At 45.9% G+C, this 17,521-nt stretch overlaps 1 protein-coding gene across 14 annotated transcripts in view; it reads left to right on the plus strand.

Annotated features, from left to right (window-relative positions):
- Window positions 1-15,971, plus strand: part of Pgcka1 (PDCD10 and GCKIII kinases associated 1) — an 81,756-nt gene extending 65,785 nt beyond the window's left edge. For 3 of the 14 annotated variants that reach the window (XM_034509067.2, XM_076938521.1, XM_076938515.1), the window contains 2 exons: window positions 13,513-13,566; window positions 14,274-15,971. In XM_034509067.2, coding sequence (XP_034364958.1) covers window positions 13,535-13,566; window positions 14,274-15,183 — 942 coding nt within the window. In that variant the 5' untranslated portion in view covers window positions 13,513-13,534 and the 3' untranslated portion in view covers window positions 15,184-15,971. Of the gene's footprint in view, window positions 1-4,668; window positions 4,855-8,065; window positions 8,172-9,064; window positions 9,201-12,774; window positions 12,985-13,512; window positions 13,567-14,273 lie in introns of those variants that run through there. The other 11 variants (XM_076938522.1, XM_076938524.1, XM_076938516.1 and 8 more) reach the window with 9 other exon arrangements.
- The last annotated feature ends 1,550 nt before the right edge of the window (window positions 15,972-17,521 follow it).

Genomic DNA, 17,521 nt, shown 5'->3' on the forward strand with positions numbered 1-17,521 from the left:
TGACCAAGAATCCTATTTGAACTATACATGTTAAGGTGGAGGAGTCATCTTTCAGATTTTAAAAATTATCTCAAGAAAACTATTCTGTGAAAACTCTTCAAGGTACATGAGTCTATAGTCCCAAAGATAAAATGTCATCTAGGAGGTCATGGCCTGGACCTACCCAGAGCTGGGCATCCATCACTATAGTTCACTGGTTCTTTCTAAACGTAGTTTGAATGTCATGTAGTTAATCTAAGCAATAGGGTTCTATGCAAGTAGCAGAATTTCCGAAAGCATCTAATGTCACTGATGAAAGGCCATGAGGCTACGTGATTATCTGAGCTCTCTATCTGAGCTCAGCCACTTTCTTCAGAGCTATCTATGTGACTTCCTCAACAAACACACTTGGCCCTTTGTCTGTGGGTTCTGCTGCAGCTATAGATTCTGCCACCCACTGATGATGGAAAGTGCTTAGGAAAAGCTGTTACAAGGCCGTTGGCACATGCTGTCTAGCTACGCCTTTGATGGTTGCATCTGCAGTGTGTGGCAGCTTGTTCATTCTTCCCTGAACACTACAGAATAATAGCTATACGTAGCATTCACATTGCTCTATGCATTATAAATCGTCTAGAGATGTCTGAAAGTGCTAGAATCATGGCCACCACCTAAAGGATAAAGAATATGGGAGAGTATTTGTGTATGTGGATTATATGTAGATACTACATATATGTAATTATATGTAAATACTACATTTTATGGAAAGGACTGGAGCATGTAGGGGTCTGAGAACCATGCCCCATAGATACCAAGGGACAGCTGTCCATCAAGTCCAGGGGGAAATTTGTAGGTATTTTTCTTAAGGAATTGAGTTGGAGTCCCACACAGGCCTTCCTGCGCATAGTGAAAACCAGCCTTGTTAATAATGGGGCCTGTATAGAGTCACAGAGCTTATGGAATATCTCTATATATTAAGGGAATTTATTGTAATGATTTATAGTCTGTAGACCAACAATGAATAAGAATAGAAAGTCCAAAAATCTAGTATTTGCTCAGTCCCACAAGGCTAGTTGCTTCAGCTGGTCTTCTGTAGAAGTAGGTTCCAAAGTAAGTGCAAACAGTCCAAGAATAGGGAATCTTCCTTCCTCCAATGTCCTTGTGTAGGCCTCCAACGGGCGTGGGCCAAATTTTAATCTTTAGATGAGTACCATCACACCTGGATCTGGAACTTGCTTTATCCAAGACTGGCCTTGAGCTCAGAGATCTGCTTGCCTTAGTGCCCTGGGATTAAAGGTGTGCACTACCCTTGCCTGGGCCTAAGCTTTTCATGGCTACTATGCCTCAACATTCTCATGTTAAGATCCAGGTCAGAAACCTGTGTCTTTCAGACTCAAGATCTGGATCACAGATGTGCCCTCCATTTCTGGATTGTAGTTCATTCCAGATGTAGTCAAGTTGACAACCAGGAATAGACATTACAGGGCCCAATAGCAGAGTGCTGTCCACATCTCAACAGATATGAGGGGCATCTAAACTTATTCTCTAATGTCACTCACACATGTTGGTTGAATTTTGGATTTCCTAAGATCATTGAACATAGTATGAAGGTCCCATGTTCCTTATATGTTCTCTGGGGGGAAATTTAGGCTATCTCCTAAAGGAGGGCATAGGAGGTTGGAAGGAAAAAAGTGAACTTGTCCTGAAGTGACATTGCAGGGCAAGCAGGCTGCAGAAGGAAGGAGAACTCAGTAGAGATAAGTACAAGACTAAAGTCCTCCATAACTACCCTTAGTGCCGCCTCTGTGACCTGCCCTACACAAGGCACACAGCAAGCATGCCATGCGCACTACATGACACTGGTTCTTTCAGAAGAACCCAAGACCAGCATTTGTCAAATGACAACGATGCTATCTGTAATAGGCAAGGTCCTGAAGAGAACAGCAATAACTCCCTTCAAACCAAGGAAGTCATATGTGCTTTGTGGTCATTTGGTTATACAGATATGGGAAAATCCGAGAGCCAAATGAGATGATGAGGTGACAGAGACTGTCAAAGCAGGTAGATGTGTCCACCTGCTGTGATTTGAATATTCGTCCCGTGTCCAACTTGTGTTGAACTTTACTGCCCCCACCCCTCCCAACACACACACAGAGCAACAGTGCTGAAGGTTGTGGGTTCTAGAAAGGTGCTGTTAGGACTAGTGGTGTGATATGAATATCACAGGAGCGGGTTGCTGATGAGAAGGAATGTCCCCTCCTGCTCACCTCTTAAGGACACTCATCTGTGTCCCATCCCTATTTTCTCTCTAAAGTGCACCATGTAAAACCTTCATCTGTGTGCTGATGAAGCAAGAAGGCCCCTGCCAGACGAAACCATTAGACCTTAGACTTTGCAGCCTCCAAATTCTGAAAAATAATTCCTTTTGTTTGCAAATTACTCAGTCTGTGGTATTAGGCTATAGTAACAAACCGTGTGTGAAGATACTACTCTATGATAAGAGATGGAAGTAGACATGAGGGGCTTCTGTTGGCCATCAAAAGCTGCAGAGGGCAGAATTGCTTCCAGGATGGATAGGAGTCTGTCTAAGGCAGAGAGAGGAAGAGATAGAGCCCTGACATCTCTGTTCTTTGCCCTCTGGTCCAGTCCAGCACTGCCATTGGTGGAATCTCGGAGCAAGATAGCTACAGAGTAAGACTATGTCAAAAAGAAAGGAGGGGTAAAAGACAGTGTTATGAAACACTTTTAAAAAATGAACAAATGCCGGGCAGTGGTGGCGCACGCCTTTAATCCCAGCACTTGGGAGGCAGAGGCAGGTGGATTTCTGAGTTCAAGGCCAGCCTGGTCTACAGAGTGAGTTCCAGGATAGCCAGGGCTACACAGAGAAACCCTGTCTCGAAAAACCAAAAAAAATAAAAAATAAAAAATAAAAATAAAAAAATAAAAAATGAACAAAAATTTTGAAGCCTTAAGATACTTATGAACTGCCTGCCTTTGTGTTGGGACTGCGATGGTGATGATATATTAGTTTTCATCCAAGTGATCATGTTGGCAACTTGGTTTGGGTCACATCATTTGGTACCACGTGGTAACCTCACTGTTTGCTAGGAACTCACCATGCTACAGTGTCCTGAAGATACTGACCTTCCCCTTTTAAATAAAGCTGGCCTGAGCCAACCAGAGATAGAGCAACCCAGGGAACTAAAACTGTATCATCTGCTTTGAAGCAGTTGGGGGTATTATCACCAACTTGTATACTCTAGACAGCGTCACGTAGGAGCTAGGACAAACACTAGTCCTGGGGCTCACTCAGACTCAGGTGGATCAACAGAAACCAGTGCCCTCTGCTGCTGTGTCTACCAAGAGCCTTCATTCTCTATGTACACACACACACACACACACACACACACACACACACACACACACGGTGGGAGATAGAAAGGGGAGGGAGAGAGACAGAGACAGAAACAGAGAGACAGAGAGGGAGGGAGAGAGGGAGAGAATCCATGAGAAATGTGTCTCATCTACTCCAGGCAATACCAACTCTCAGACATTTACAACCCAGAGAACAGAGCACAGCCTTTCAAAGGCTTCACCTAAAGCAATCCTCACAGAGCACTGGGAGGTTGTCAGACCCTCTCAGAGCTGGGCAGTTCTTTTGTTTGTTTGCTTGCTTGTTTGTTTGTTTGTTTTTTGAGACAGGGTTTCTCTGTATAGCCCAGGCTGTCCTGGAACTCACTCTGTAGACCAGGCTGTCCTCGAACTCAGAAATCCGCCTGCCTCTGCCTCCCAAGTGCTGGGATTAAAGGTGTGCACCACCACTGCCTGGCAGAGCTGGGCAGTTCTGTGTGTCTTCTGTGCTATCTTATTCCACGTGCATTGCATCTTTCCCCATAACGTTCTTCCCCTCCAAACCCTTCCAGTTGGCTCTTATTAGGTTTAGGGTAGATCTTTACCTCCCAGGCTAGAGCTGTGGACCCTTAACCGGATGATGAGAGTCCAAGCCAGCTCACACGCAGCTTCAGAGGAGGTGCTGGATATGAGCCAGACTGATGGTGATGCAGAACCCCAGAGGGCCTAGAACCCTCCACACTTTACAAGAACCTTCTTGCCTCAGCCTCTGCCACAGAAGAGGACAGCAGAGAAAAACCCAAACTCTAGCACTTCAGGGTTTCATGCGCAGTTTTGTGTGAAATGAGGACCTATGCAGAGTTGTAAAGGCCTTTTCCACCCCAACCAAGGTCTCCATAGAGAAGTAAATAAACCCTTGCCTGGCAAGAGCTGCAAAGAGCTATGGTACCGTGGCCACTAGAGCTAATGCAACAGATGTTTCCAGATTATTCACCACGTTCCTTGCTGGCAAACCTTACCATGGCTAGCACGTGCCTGACTTGCACTTGATTTTTTTTTATTGGATACTTTATTTATTTACTTTTCGAATGTTAACCCCTTTCCCAGTTTCTACTCCAGAGACCTCCTATCCCACCCTCCTCCCCCTGATTCTATGAGGGTGCTCCCCCACCCACCCACCCACTCCCACCTCCCTGCCCTGGCACTCCCCTACACTGGTACATCCAGCCTTCATAGGACCAAGGGCCTCTTCTCCCCTCCTGGGCATATACCCAAAAGGTGCTCCAACATATAACAAGGACACATGCGCCACTATGTTCATAGAAGCCTTATTTATAATAGCCAGAAGCTGGAAAGAACCCAGATGTCATTCAACAGAGGAATGGATACAGAAAATTTGGTACATTTACACAATGGAGTACTACTCGGCTATTAAAAACAATGACATCATGAAATTCTTAGGCAAATGGATGGAACTAGAAAGTATCAGCCTGAGTGAGGTAACCCAATCACAAAAGAACACACATGGTATGTACTCACTGGTAAGTGGACATAAGCCCAAAATCTCATACTTGCTCCTGATTCTTGTGCTTGCTTGATTCTTCTGTGCTCTTCTCTTGAAACTAAACTATTAATAACCACTATATACTGCCATCTGATGGTAGTTTGATGAAATAACAGCTGGAAATTTCAAGTCAAGAGAAAAGCAAATTACATTTTGCAAACGCTACTGAACACAATCTGGAGAAAAGGTGTAGGAAGGCTACAACCTTCCAAAATAGTTAACAGTGGTTATGACTAAAGCAATAACCACTTTATTGATAATGGCTATACTATCTCACCAACTTTTATAGCATTTGTTGCCCCTTGAATGGCTTATCATAACACGGAAAAGAATCAAAACAAGAAAGTCCCTGAACCAGCACCAGACAGATAGTAAGCACTCACCTGTCAACTGCAGTGTTTATTACATGTTATTTTATTTTTAATTGCATGTCTGTGTCTGGACATGTATACATGGATTTAGGAACCTGCAGAGGCCAGAAGAGAGCACAAAATCCCCCCAAGCTAGAGTTACAGGTAGCTGTGAAGCTCCTAAACTCAGGTACAGCAGCTTGTCTTGACCACCTGAAACCTCTCCATCCTTTGCAGTGTTTGAATAAGTACTGACAGTAGGTACTCAGGAAATGGTCTACATGGTTTCATCTCATTGGACTTTCATAGCAACCCTGATAAGTGAGAACTACCCCTCTCCCTGGCTTACTGATTAGACAAGTCACAGTCAGGGATGAAGTTGCTGGGAGTTGCAGCACTCCTAAGTAGAGCAGATGTAAGTGCAGCTCGTCTCTGACCTAAAACCGTTCACTTATTAAACTACTAGTGTGGTGGGATGAGTGTTCTCCGTGGCTATAGAAATCTCACACCACTCCATGCTTTTTACCCAATCCTACCTTACATACACACCTCTCTGAGGCATGGTGGCCATGAAAAGCTTAGGCCCAGGCAAGGTAGTACCCACCTTTAATCCCAGGAGACTGAGGCAAGCAGACCCCTGAGTTCAAAACCAACCTGGGACAGCAAATTCCAAATCCAGGTGTAGTGGTACACACCTTTAATCTGGGCCACACCTTCTGATGGAGACCTAGATAAGGACATTGGAAGAAGGAAGATTCACTCTTCTTCACCAGCTCGCACTTACCTGCCAACACATCTGTTGGAACCTACTTCTTCAGGATTCCAGTTTATACAGAAGAGCAGCTACTACTACAGAAGAGGAGACTACTAGAGTTTTGGACTTCCCATTCACAGCTTGTCCATTGTTGTTGGATTAGTTCGACTTCAGCCTGGAAGTCATTACAATACATTCTCTTAATTTATGAGATACTCTATAAGTTCTGTGGCTCTGGAGAACCCTGACTAATACACACACACCCAACACACAGCATAGGGGACAGGGAGGGACAGAAAGGGAGAGGCTGAGAGACTTAAGATTTTTTTCTCTCTCTTTCCAATGACTCTGCTGGTTGCACCTCTGTCCTTATCTTCATGTTCTGCGGCCCTGGTGGTAGAAACCCGAGTCAAGCAAAGTACCAGAGCTTTAGGGCGTGACATGAAGAACTGGGCGTGAAGGAGAGAATGCTGGAGTAAAACTTCTCTTCACTGGGTCAGGACCATGACTTGGGACCCAGTGGACCTCAGTAGTCTCTCCATGAGCTTGTGAGCTCTTTTGCAAGCTTGAGCAAGGTCCCCAGTGCAGGGTAGAATAGATGCCATCAGGACGCCTCTTCAGCTTCAAGGAGATGACATTTAAGCCAAAGCAAGCCATGTGCAGATGGTGGCACAGGGCAGTTCTCCTTTCCCACTGTCGCATCTGAGATCTGGAAGAGAGCTTTGCTGCCATAGATTCCTGTTGGCAGACAAGGATGCGAGAAGAAGCTGGGCATGGAGTTGTGGCTGGGACCCCAGCTTCTGACACTCAGGCATGAACGACGTGTGGCTAACTGTACTGAAGCCTCACATTATACCACTGATGCATAAGACTCCCAATGATAAGGCCTCTCTTCTCCATAATAGTTTTTCAAAAGCATCCCACAGCAAGGGTTCTATCACTTGCTAATTTAATAGGAAAAGAAGTTATGTGATGTAGTATTTTAGGGAAATACTGGGTTTTCTAAGAGAAACCATCCTTTGTTATAACTCTGAATGTGTTTGCCTTTAATCTCTGCTCTCCCAAACCTCTTTGACCAGGAAACCTCTTTGGGGGATGTCTTAATTAGGGTTTTCATTGTGAAGAGACACTATGACCATGGCAACTCTTATAAAGGAAAACATTTAATTGAGACTGGCTTACAATTTCAGAGGTTCAGTCCATTACCATTATGGTGGGAAGCATGGCGGAATGCAGGCAGACATGGTGCTGGAGAAGGAGCTGAGAGTTCTACATCTTGAGCTGCAGGCAGTAGGAGACTGTGTACCACACTGGGCGTAACTTGAGCATAGGAGACCTCAAACCCCACCCTACAGTGACACACTTCCTCCAACAAGGGCACACCCCCTAATAGTTCCCTTCCCTATGGGCCAAGCATTTGCACGAATGAGTATAGGGTGGGGGGAGGCATTTCTCTTGAACCACCACAATGGAGAAAACCTGTAAGTGTGTCTCTAGATACATACTTCTGTCCAATCCAGCCCAATCCTGGCAGTGCTTACTTGTGTCTAAGGTACATTGTCGACTGAGGTGTGAAGTGGAATATTTAAGGGTGTGGATAATAGAAAGTTATAGAACAACTTAAAGCATCTCAAAAATAACAGTAGCTCGATGCCTTTAGGTAGGAAAAGAGTCATCCACATAAGATTTCGTAGTCCACAGCTTATATTCTAATCCGTCTGCAGCTTTGGAGTCAGCATAATCTCTGGTTGGGCCCTCTTCTCTAATGCCTTTGTAGGCAGAGGGCCAAATGGTGATGTCAAATGGTGGCATTTTGCATCCATTCCTCTTGAGCCAGGAGCTCAGTACCCAGTAGCGGCACCCTAAATATTCGGTCACTTTGCTCTCTGGCCAGGTTCTGGGAAATCAGATTTAGAAAAGAGATTCTGTTTTCTAAATATTAGCAAGTTTTCAAAACAGTGTTAAAATGTTAAGTGTTTCATTTTACTACAGCCCTCTTGTAACTATCCCATTAGCCCTCGAAAAACTCAAACTATTTCCTGGGAGTGACTTTAAAGTCTCATGCCACAGGACCCTTGAAAAGGCATGTCCTCAGTGCTTGGAAGTGTACCACAGAGGAGGAAGCAGACTGTTTTCCAGGCTGAAGGAAGAGAACCCGGTCTTTTCGTCCCCCTCAGTAAGTGACTTGTCTTGAAATTGACCACTGGGTGGTGAGCATGTATGATCTGAGCACAGAAATGAAAAGACCCTCAATTGAAATGGCTTATCCAATCTGATATCTTAAGGTGGTAATCCCAGCATTCTGGATGCTGAGGAGAGAGGACAGAGAGTTCCAGACTAGACTGGACTACTTAGCAAGACTTTAAAAACAAAACAAAAACACACAAGGACCCAGTCCCTTTTTCCCACCTGTCACTCACCCATCATTCCTACCTTTGACTAGTGAGGATGAAGTGGTCTGTGTAATTGAACCCAGTATGTGAGGTAGATGACTGACACAAAAGTAGGAGGGGCTTCCCTCTGAGAGGAGGCTCAGCCTGAGGACAGGGCCCCATCTGGGACTGTTTGGGGCCTTTGTCTTGTGTAGACCCTATGCAGGCAACCGTGCTGCTCTAAGCTCATGAATACTGTGGCTATCACATGTGCAGAAAGTGGTGCTTCACAGTCATCTGGTCCTTTCACTCTCTAGCTTTTCTTGTTCCCCGGGCCTTTGTCAGCGAGTCTTATCTGGATCCATTATCATTACTATGAGGGGTGGCAAATGGTAGTCTTTCTATGTTCCGTGTATATTCGTTGGCTGGTTTCCTCCATGGTGACAGCACTGACCCTTTCCCTTCTGTGCTCCTCTCACTGTGTCTTGTCACTCATGTTTTCCTCAGTAAGCTAAAATCCTTGCTAGTCCTGTTATTTTGATGGTCTGATGGCTCTGGACTTGGCCAATCAAACCCCTATAAGCTGGCTCCAAGCAATCACTTTACCCTTCGGCACCATGGTGAATGCTGTCAATTTCTCTATGAAAAAACTCTAAAGTTCTCCCTGCACCCTCCCCCCATCCCCATTGTAAAACAGGCTTTTCCTGCCTGGAGACTTCACCACTAACTAATGTGGCCATGACCATCTTCAAACACAGGACTGTTTAACTTCAACACGAAACCGGGGCAGAGTCAAGCAGTACGTGGGAGTCCAGGAGCAGGTGGCGCCAGCGGTGGGTAGACTCAGCCATCCTAATGGTGTTTGCTTTTCCCTGTGTAAACCAAACCCTGGCTGCAAAAGATGTGCCCTTTGCTTCCCTGTTGTCGTGTATACCGCTTCAAAGACAAAGCACATTTTGATTCCCCTTAGCCATCAAGGGCTCCCACTGTACATCAGGCAGCTACTTCCAAAAAGACAAGCAGAGGGAAGGCAGGTAGCCTGCTCCTCCGGAACTCAGTGTTCCTTCAAGGGCTAGCATTTTTCTACTTCTGTGTATCATGCCAGAGGAAGGATATTTCCCTTTTGCTTGCTCCAGGCAAGATATGGACGGGATATTGATGTAGGCATGGGAAATGAACTGAACCTGATTTGATATGTATAAGGGAGAATAACTGCAAAGATGGGTGTGTCCCTACCCTTTTCACCTGTGGGGTCACACAACCTTAGACATTAGAGCCAGTTGAGAAAGGAATGTCACTAGGAAAGGAAATCACAGAGCGGGGAAAACAAAGGGCAGGACCTGAACCAGGAAGAATGTCCCACCACGAAGGCTGGTACCTGACTCAGAAAGCATGGCTCTCGGGTATGGGACTGGGCCTAAAGGGAAGCCAGGAAACTGACCCTAAAGAGGGAAAAGCTACTCACATAGCCTGCAGTTGAAGGGTTTAGGAGAGCAATGTGGATCCTATCTTTCCCTGGGAGAGAAGGGGGGGAGGGGCTCAAGACTACAGAAAACACATAAGCAGATGAAGGCCTTGGATGCAATCCCAGCCTCTGTCTATCTGCTGCCTGCCTTCCATCCTTGCATTTCTAAGCAATTTGCTCTGTGGTCTGAGCCCAGCAGAAGGTTTCAAGCTTCATCAGGTAATGGGTCCCCAGGACGCCAGCAGCCTCTAGGACACTGGGAGGGATCATGGAAGTTGTTGACCAGCTGCCCCTCCTGCCCGCCTTGGCTCCTTTTCCCTCCCTTCCACCTGCTAAATTGGAGCTCCAAAAGCTGACCTACCTACTCACTGACAACGTTTCACAGTGCTTCAGTTATAGGACTGTCTGCAGTCTATTAAATACTTCTGAGTCCCCCTTACCCTCTGGCCTGTTTTTTTTTTGTTTTGTTTTGTTTTGTTTTTTTTTAATATTTTAATATTTTAAAGTAAACAAAGGTATTTATTGCAGAGCCAGTCCTGAAGTGGGGAAGGAAAGGAGGGGAGGAAAAGAGGAGCTGAAGGGAGAAAAGAATGGGCATGGTTCTTCTTAATCTAAATTATTTCTCCACTTCATCTATGAGTTATGAGCAGAAAGTAAGGCAGAAAGGGGAGCTGGAACTAGGCGCATAATCCTAATAGCCACTGAGTGTGTGTGTGTGTGTGTGTGTGTGTGTGTGTGCGTGTGCGTGTGCGTGTGCGTGTGTGTGTGTGTGTGTGTGTGTGTGTGTGTGTGCTGCTATTTAAGCCTCCCATTCCTTCTTTCTCTGCAGTGCTGTTGTACTTGGGTCTCTATATGTTTTGCAGTTGATGTCATGATTGACAGACCTGTACCATTTGGTCCTTATTCTAGAACCAGTTACTTCTTGGTGTTGCTAAACGCCCATGTCATGGCAACTCTATTATATGTTTTGCGGGTCTAAGATGTGCATCTTTTTAAAAGACAAAGAAGGCTCGGAGAACGGAGTCCATCTATTCCAACCGAAGATGGATCAGAAACAAATCTGTGACAACATGTCTGTTAGTAGCACCTGCCAGGGAGACAAATGAAAGGTCATCAAGAGGGAAGAGGCAGAGAGATGGCTGTGTGGCCAAGTGGAACCTGCAAGTTTGCTGTCCCAGGGATTTGGTGCTTGGGGGAAAGGGGGTTGCAGAACCACTTCCTGTGCTGCTGGAAAAGTTGCTACCAACTTGGGGTTTCCAGACAACTGCCAGGGCTCCTAGAATTGGACAACAGGTTGCACTAAAGAACACTAAAAAGGCCGGGCGGTGGTGGCGCACGCCTTTAATCCCAGCACTTGGGAGGCAGAGGCAGGTGGATTTCTGAGTTCGAGGCCAGCCTGGTCTACAGAGTGAGTTCCAGGACAGCCAGGGCTACACAGAGAAACCCTGTCTCAAAAGAGAGAGAGAGAGAGAGACAGAGAGAGAGAGAGAGAGAGAGAGAGAGAGAGAGAGAGAGAGAGAGAGAGAGAGAGAAAAGAAGAACACTAAAGGACCCTATTCCTGACGAGCTCCCAGGAGTCAATATGGTCCGTGTTCCCCAGGGGGATATATGCACCCCCTCACTCCAGCTCCTGCATCTTTTGTCACATGGTCTCCCCTTTATATCTGGGACCACATCTCCTTCTGCCTTTGGCATAGGAGCACAAATGTAACTGGACTTCGGAACCTCCCTTATTGAGGTTCTTAACTTAACCACCTCCATATTTGTTTCATGGTTTGCTTTGGCCATTCCATGCATTCAGGTGGGCATACCTTTTAGAAACAACTTTTGTACTTACTGCTTGAGATTTTATTTTATCACCATAATAAATCAAATCCCCTGTAACCTACCTACCTACCTACCTACCTGTCGTTTATAGCAGATGCAGCTGTTTTCCCTATTGGCTGAGTCTTATAGAGTATCGTCCTGGGGAGTCTATGATTGAACGAAGGGAAAAGGGAGGGAGAGAAGGAGGGAAGCAGGCAGCCACAGGTAAATCATCTCTCCTCCAAATGAACTTTACAAACAAAGGCACTAGGCTAAAGGTCCGGGTGTCCATTTGTCGTCTGAAAGCCTTTGTACACAAGAAGCAGAAAACCACCCAGAGGTCCTCTGGTATTGGTGTTTGGAATTCACTCAGGAATCCAGCAGGCCAGAGTGACCAGCTTAACATGGAAAAGATTTTGTTGAAAGGGAAGCAATGGAGAAGACCCAACCTGTGAAAGGGATAGGCACAGTGAGCAGGTGGGAAATGCCTCTACCATCTTCACTAGGAAGCCTCAGGGGCATGGTACTAACCTGTGAAAGAACAGAGCTCATGAATCCTGAGTGTGGTTGTCCTGGCTGTGGAGATAGCAAGTCAGGAGTATACTGCTTCTGGCTAAGCTAACACTGGTGTCCACCTCAGGCTGTACCACTCCAAAGGGCTGAATCAGGAAACACATAGTCAGCCATCTTTAATACTTTATGTCTATCCCAGCAAGCTTTCCCGTATATTGACAAAATACAAGAGCCAAATCAGCATATAAGAAGGGAGAGTTTACTTCGGTTCTCAGAAGAGGTGGTTCATTTTGATTTGCAGATCTGGAAGTTTCAGCCCTGGGTCACCTGGACCTGTTATTTGAGGCTATGTCAGTATAGTGCATCATAGTAGAGTCATGTGACAGAAGATACTTGGTCACTTAAGGGTAACTGAGAAATCAGAAAAGGAAAAAAAAAAAAAAAGGGTACTGGGTCCAATATTTTCTTTAAAGGCACAGCCCTTAATGATCTAATTTCTGTCCATAAAGCTCCACCTTCTAAAGGCTCACTACCTCCCAGTAATACCACAGGCTGGTGACAAAATCTTCAACACATAAGCTTTTGATGGACATTTAGATCCAGACTATTTCTGTCTGTCTTAGTTAGGGTTTACTGCTGTGAAGAGACACCACAACCGAGGCAACTCTTATAAAGGACCACATTTCATTGGGGCTGGCTTCCAGGTTCGGAGGTTCAGTCTATTATCATTATGGCGGGAAGCATCGCAGCATCCAGGCAGGCATGTGCTAGAGGAGCTAAGAGTTCTACCTCTTCTTCTGAAGACAGCTAAGAGAAGACTGGCTTCCAGGCAGGTAGGATGAGGGTCTTAAAGTCCATGCCCACAGTGACACACCTCCTTCAATAAGGCCACACCTACTCCAACAAGGCCACACTTCCAAATAGTGCCATTCCCTGGGCCAAGCATTTTCAAACCACCACACTGTCTTAATACCCAAGAAGGTAACAAGAGTCCTCTAGGAATGCTTATGCCTCCTGCTGCTGAGCAGGGTTCCTGGGTCCTCTGAGAAACATCATGGGTCACTAAACATCATGGGTCGCTTTGCCCCCTAGTATTATTCCACCATGATTTTCCCATCTGCAGATGGGGCTGGAATATAAAGCTTAGATGGCTGGAAGGTGGTTTACATGAATAAAGTATAAACAATGTTTGAGAGCTCAGAATTCATGCCTGGCTTTAGAGACATGGGGGGGGGGGGTCATGTCTTCATGATTCATGTGCTATCCTTTGACCAGAATGTACGCTTAACTTTGAGTGTCTAAGAAAAGAAAGCAAACTTCCTTCTCACAAATATGGCTAATTCTTACTCTTTCTTTTCCAGATGGTAACAAAAAATAATCCAGATGGGGTGCAGGTGTTGTAAGATGATACAAAGGTAAAGTGAACATATTGCAAGGGGCATTTGTAGTCACTGTGGAGTCCTGTAAAGACCATGCCTATAAAACAAGGCACATAAGTAGAAGAGAGCTCTAGGAAGAGACGAGTAGGAGGGTTGAGGTGGGGGACACTAGAAGATGGAGGGATGGGTATGATCGAAGTCCATTATGTAGAGGTATGAAACATCATAACGAAGCCCATTGTTTTGACCAATGGCAGATGCTAAAGCAACAGCAAACGTGATAGAAATAAATAAGTGTGTAAAGACAGGACATGTGACAGCTGCTTAAAAGGTAGCACGCTCAAATGTTCATGCAGCCAGTGCATTTAGCCAGCTCAGGCTAGACCCACAATGCCGAGACGTGAAGACTGGGCTCCTTGTGGCACCCTTTAGAAAACATGTGGTCTAGATATCTAAAAGGCAAGCTCAGGTTATAGAGGACTCCTGAAGTGACCTAGTGACCTCACTGTCACCTGTCTTGTGACAGTTCATAAAAATTTGAGTGAGGTGAATCATAAGCAAAACAGATTGACCGAGTGACTGAAGCGACCTGACTTTCTAAGTCTCTTCAGCTCTTTTTCTTTAGCCAAAGATTTTTAGGCCAAATGGACTTATTCTTTTAGACACAACTGCAGGAGCCAGTTTCTTCACCAGCTCCTCTGTCCCCATGTCAATTAATTGATGTCTACTCCTCTCTCCCCTAGCTATCTCTTTGATCCAGTTCAAGTGCCCTCCCCTGGTTTTGTCAATGAAGTAAACAACTGCAAGTTGGAGGAAGACGACACTGTCAGACTAAAAGGCACCCAGAACAGTAATGCTGAGGTGGCCAGGAATGCCCTACACGGGGGGAGCCTGAGCAAGTCAGAGAGCAGAGGCAGTACAACTGGTCTACCTCGCCAAAGACCGCTCCCCCAGGAGGACTCAGAAGAGAGACCCTGTGTGGAGAAGCATGGTGTTTTCAATGGCATCAGCCCCACTGCTACTCTGCAGTCTGTCAGGAGTCCCAGGCCCCACCAGGTTGACAATGGCTCCTGGGCCAGCAGCCCCTGGGTAGCCACCATAGACAGTGCTCACTCAGCTCAACCCTTCCTTGAAGGAGAAGACTACAGGAAGCAAAGCTGTATACTGCCCACCTTGGAAGGGACCCAGATGGTGGGACATGGAGACTGCAGAGCCCCTGCCGAGGCCTTGGCAGTGGCAGATCACATACCATACATACCAGCCCCAGATTACCCCCAGCTCTGGAGCCCCTCGGTAGACAATGCAGACCCTGAAGAAAAGGATTATCTTTTTGAAAACCACTCTGAGGTGGAGCCCCTTCCGGAAATTCACCCCAGGGTGAGCCAGCAGGGTTTGAGCATGCCCTTCTCCCTGAAGAGAAGCTGGGACTCACTGAATGAGGCAGGGACAACAGAAGCTCTGAGTGTCTACCTTAAAAAGGAGGATCCCACTCACCCTACACCAGTGGCTGATTCTGGAAATGAGCGGGAAGACCCCCACACCTACAATGGGGACAGGGAGGGTGTTGTGGCAGATGAGGATGCTGAGGTGGCAGAAGCCCTCGCAGCATTAGAAGCTGCTACTGCAGGAGAAGATGCAGATGATGCTGATTAGGGGAGGGGTGAGGTGAGGCGAGTGAGCTGCAGTCACAGGGAGCAGATAGAGAGAAGCATGTGCCCACTCTGCCAGCATGCCACGGCAGCCTTACCAGCTGCACCACTTGTTTACATCTGTTATCTTCCCATTGCCAGTACCTGTGCCATGCTGCTTGCTGTATGTGGCATCCCTCTACTCCGAATGCATTCAGAATGCTACCATCAAAATAAGAGTGGACCTCCATGTCCATGTCCTCCACAAGTGCAGAAGTGAAGCAGCTTGCATGCTGGCCCTGAAAGCACCCCCAGAACATCTGTCCAGATGTGCATGAGAATGCCATGATATCCCCACACTTGATCCCAGGGGCACACAAACATGGCCATTCTGTTTGAATGTATTTCTTTACCTTGTTTTTGAGAGCCAAATACTTCACCCAACCTAGAAAGGGTAACTATCCACTTAAAGTGCCTACTGTGTGCCAGAGCTTAACTTCAGGGACAGTCACCCAGGGAACTACTAACTAACCACTTGTTGAACATCAGGTTAAGCTCAGTGCCCTTCAGGGTAGAGCAGACTCGACCAGTGAACAAATGGTTAGTCCTCAGCTGTGCTATGAGAACACCTTGACCTTAACTTTTTTTACACTATTACCTTTTAATCTCCTTCGGGATACGGGAGGCTGGCCAGAATACTTCTTAAAACTAGCATCATGTTTTAGGTTTGAGTTCCTGAGTGTTTTGGAACACCATAGCCATTTATGGAGGGATTTATGTCATTAAATGTCTGGTTCTCATTAAAGCACCACAGCATATGTGTCTCCCTGTCTTGCCGAAAAGCTGGATATAATAGTCTCAGACAGAATTAGTGACTGTTGGTGTTCCCTTCAGTTTATACACGTAGACATCCATTTGCCTTAAACGAAAAAGGAAGGGCCAGAGATGGCACTCCCTCTGTGGTAAGGTGGTATAGTCCAACTTTCTACTTATACCAGGTTGGTTAGTATCTGATCACATAGCCAGATCTAGCTGGATAGAAAAGAGAACAGAAAACATCAATCAAGCTGTGTGCTTGAGTCTTCCAAATCAACTTGGGATAGAATTCATGAAGATGAGAGAGAATGCATATTGATTTTTGAGCCTACAGTCTCTGCCACATCTGAACTCCCAAACCCCAAAGCCTATGCTACAACTAACAGGTTTTGAGAGGCCCGAGGACAGTACTCATATTAAATGTGGCATGGACAATTCTTAAACTTTTGGTCCAGGAGAAGGAAGTCTCAACAGCTACCACCATCCCAACTTCTGTCACATCTCCAAAATGATCACAAAAAGGGACTTCAGACAGGGCCCCCAGGGAAAGAAGGGCTTGGTGCAGACAAGGCTTTCTCTGTGTCCCAGAAGCAACACCTTTACCTCATAAGTTCATTAGAAATAGCTACTACATTCCCCAGCACTGACAGCACGCTCTCTCATGCTATAAGGATTCACTTTTGCAAAAAGCTGCATTGAGAAGGTGAACAGATAGCCAAGGATTACAAACCTTTTTCATAACACAGTCTTCCCCGCCCTCATTCAGGCCTCACCAGAGGGCCTCAGACGGGACTCAGAATTTTGAGACTGAAAAAAAAAATCCCCATTCTGGCTCCTTCTATGAGGTGGTCCCTCAGCCACCCGCATCTTGCTGTGTGTGTTGTGTTCTTGGTGGCACTGAACCAGACAAGTGATGCTGCAGACAGGGAGCTCCTTCAAACATTCTGAACATTCTGGCAGCATACTCGGTGTGAGGCACCAACGGAGATCAGGCCCAGACATCACAGGTCTCTATGATCCTCAGCTAGTTGTAGCACATGGAATTTACCATGTTAAGTCTCAGTTTTAAGTTGTTGGGTTTTTTTTTACGTGTGTGTGTGTGTGTGTGTGTGTGTGTGTGTGTGTGTGTGTGTTGCATGCATATAGAGGACAACTTGTGGCTTCTGGGAATCAGTTCTCTCCTTCTACTAAATGGAGCCCAGGAATGGAAGTCAGATCATCAGGCTTGGCAGCAAGCACCTTTACTGGCCGAACCAACTCACTAGCCCAAGACTGATTGATTGATTGATTGATTGATTATTTATTTATCATCTACTACTTTCTTGAACTAAGACTGGCATTTAACTTTCCACTAGTAGAAACTGAACTATCCTATATAGGAAATTAAGTGTCACTTCTTGGTTGCCAAGGCAAATAGTTTCAGGTTGTTATAACTGACAAGGAAGGTCCTCAAAACAGTGAAGGGAATGTAGGTGTCTTGCATGGCACACACCTTGTCCACACTCAGTGAATGGTGCCAGCTGCCATCTTCCCATCTTCATCCTTTC

Source organism: Arvicanthis niloticus, chromosome 7 (genome assembly GCF_011762505.2).
Source record: "Arvicanthis niloticus isolate mArvNil1 chromosome 7, mArvNil1.pat.X, whole genome shotgun sequence".
Classification (NCBI taxonomy): domain Eukaryota; kingdom Metazoa; phylum Chordata; class Mammalia; order Rodentia; family Muridae; genus Arvicanthis; species Arvicanthis niloticus.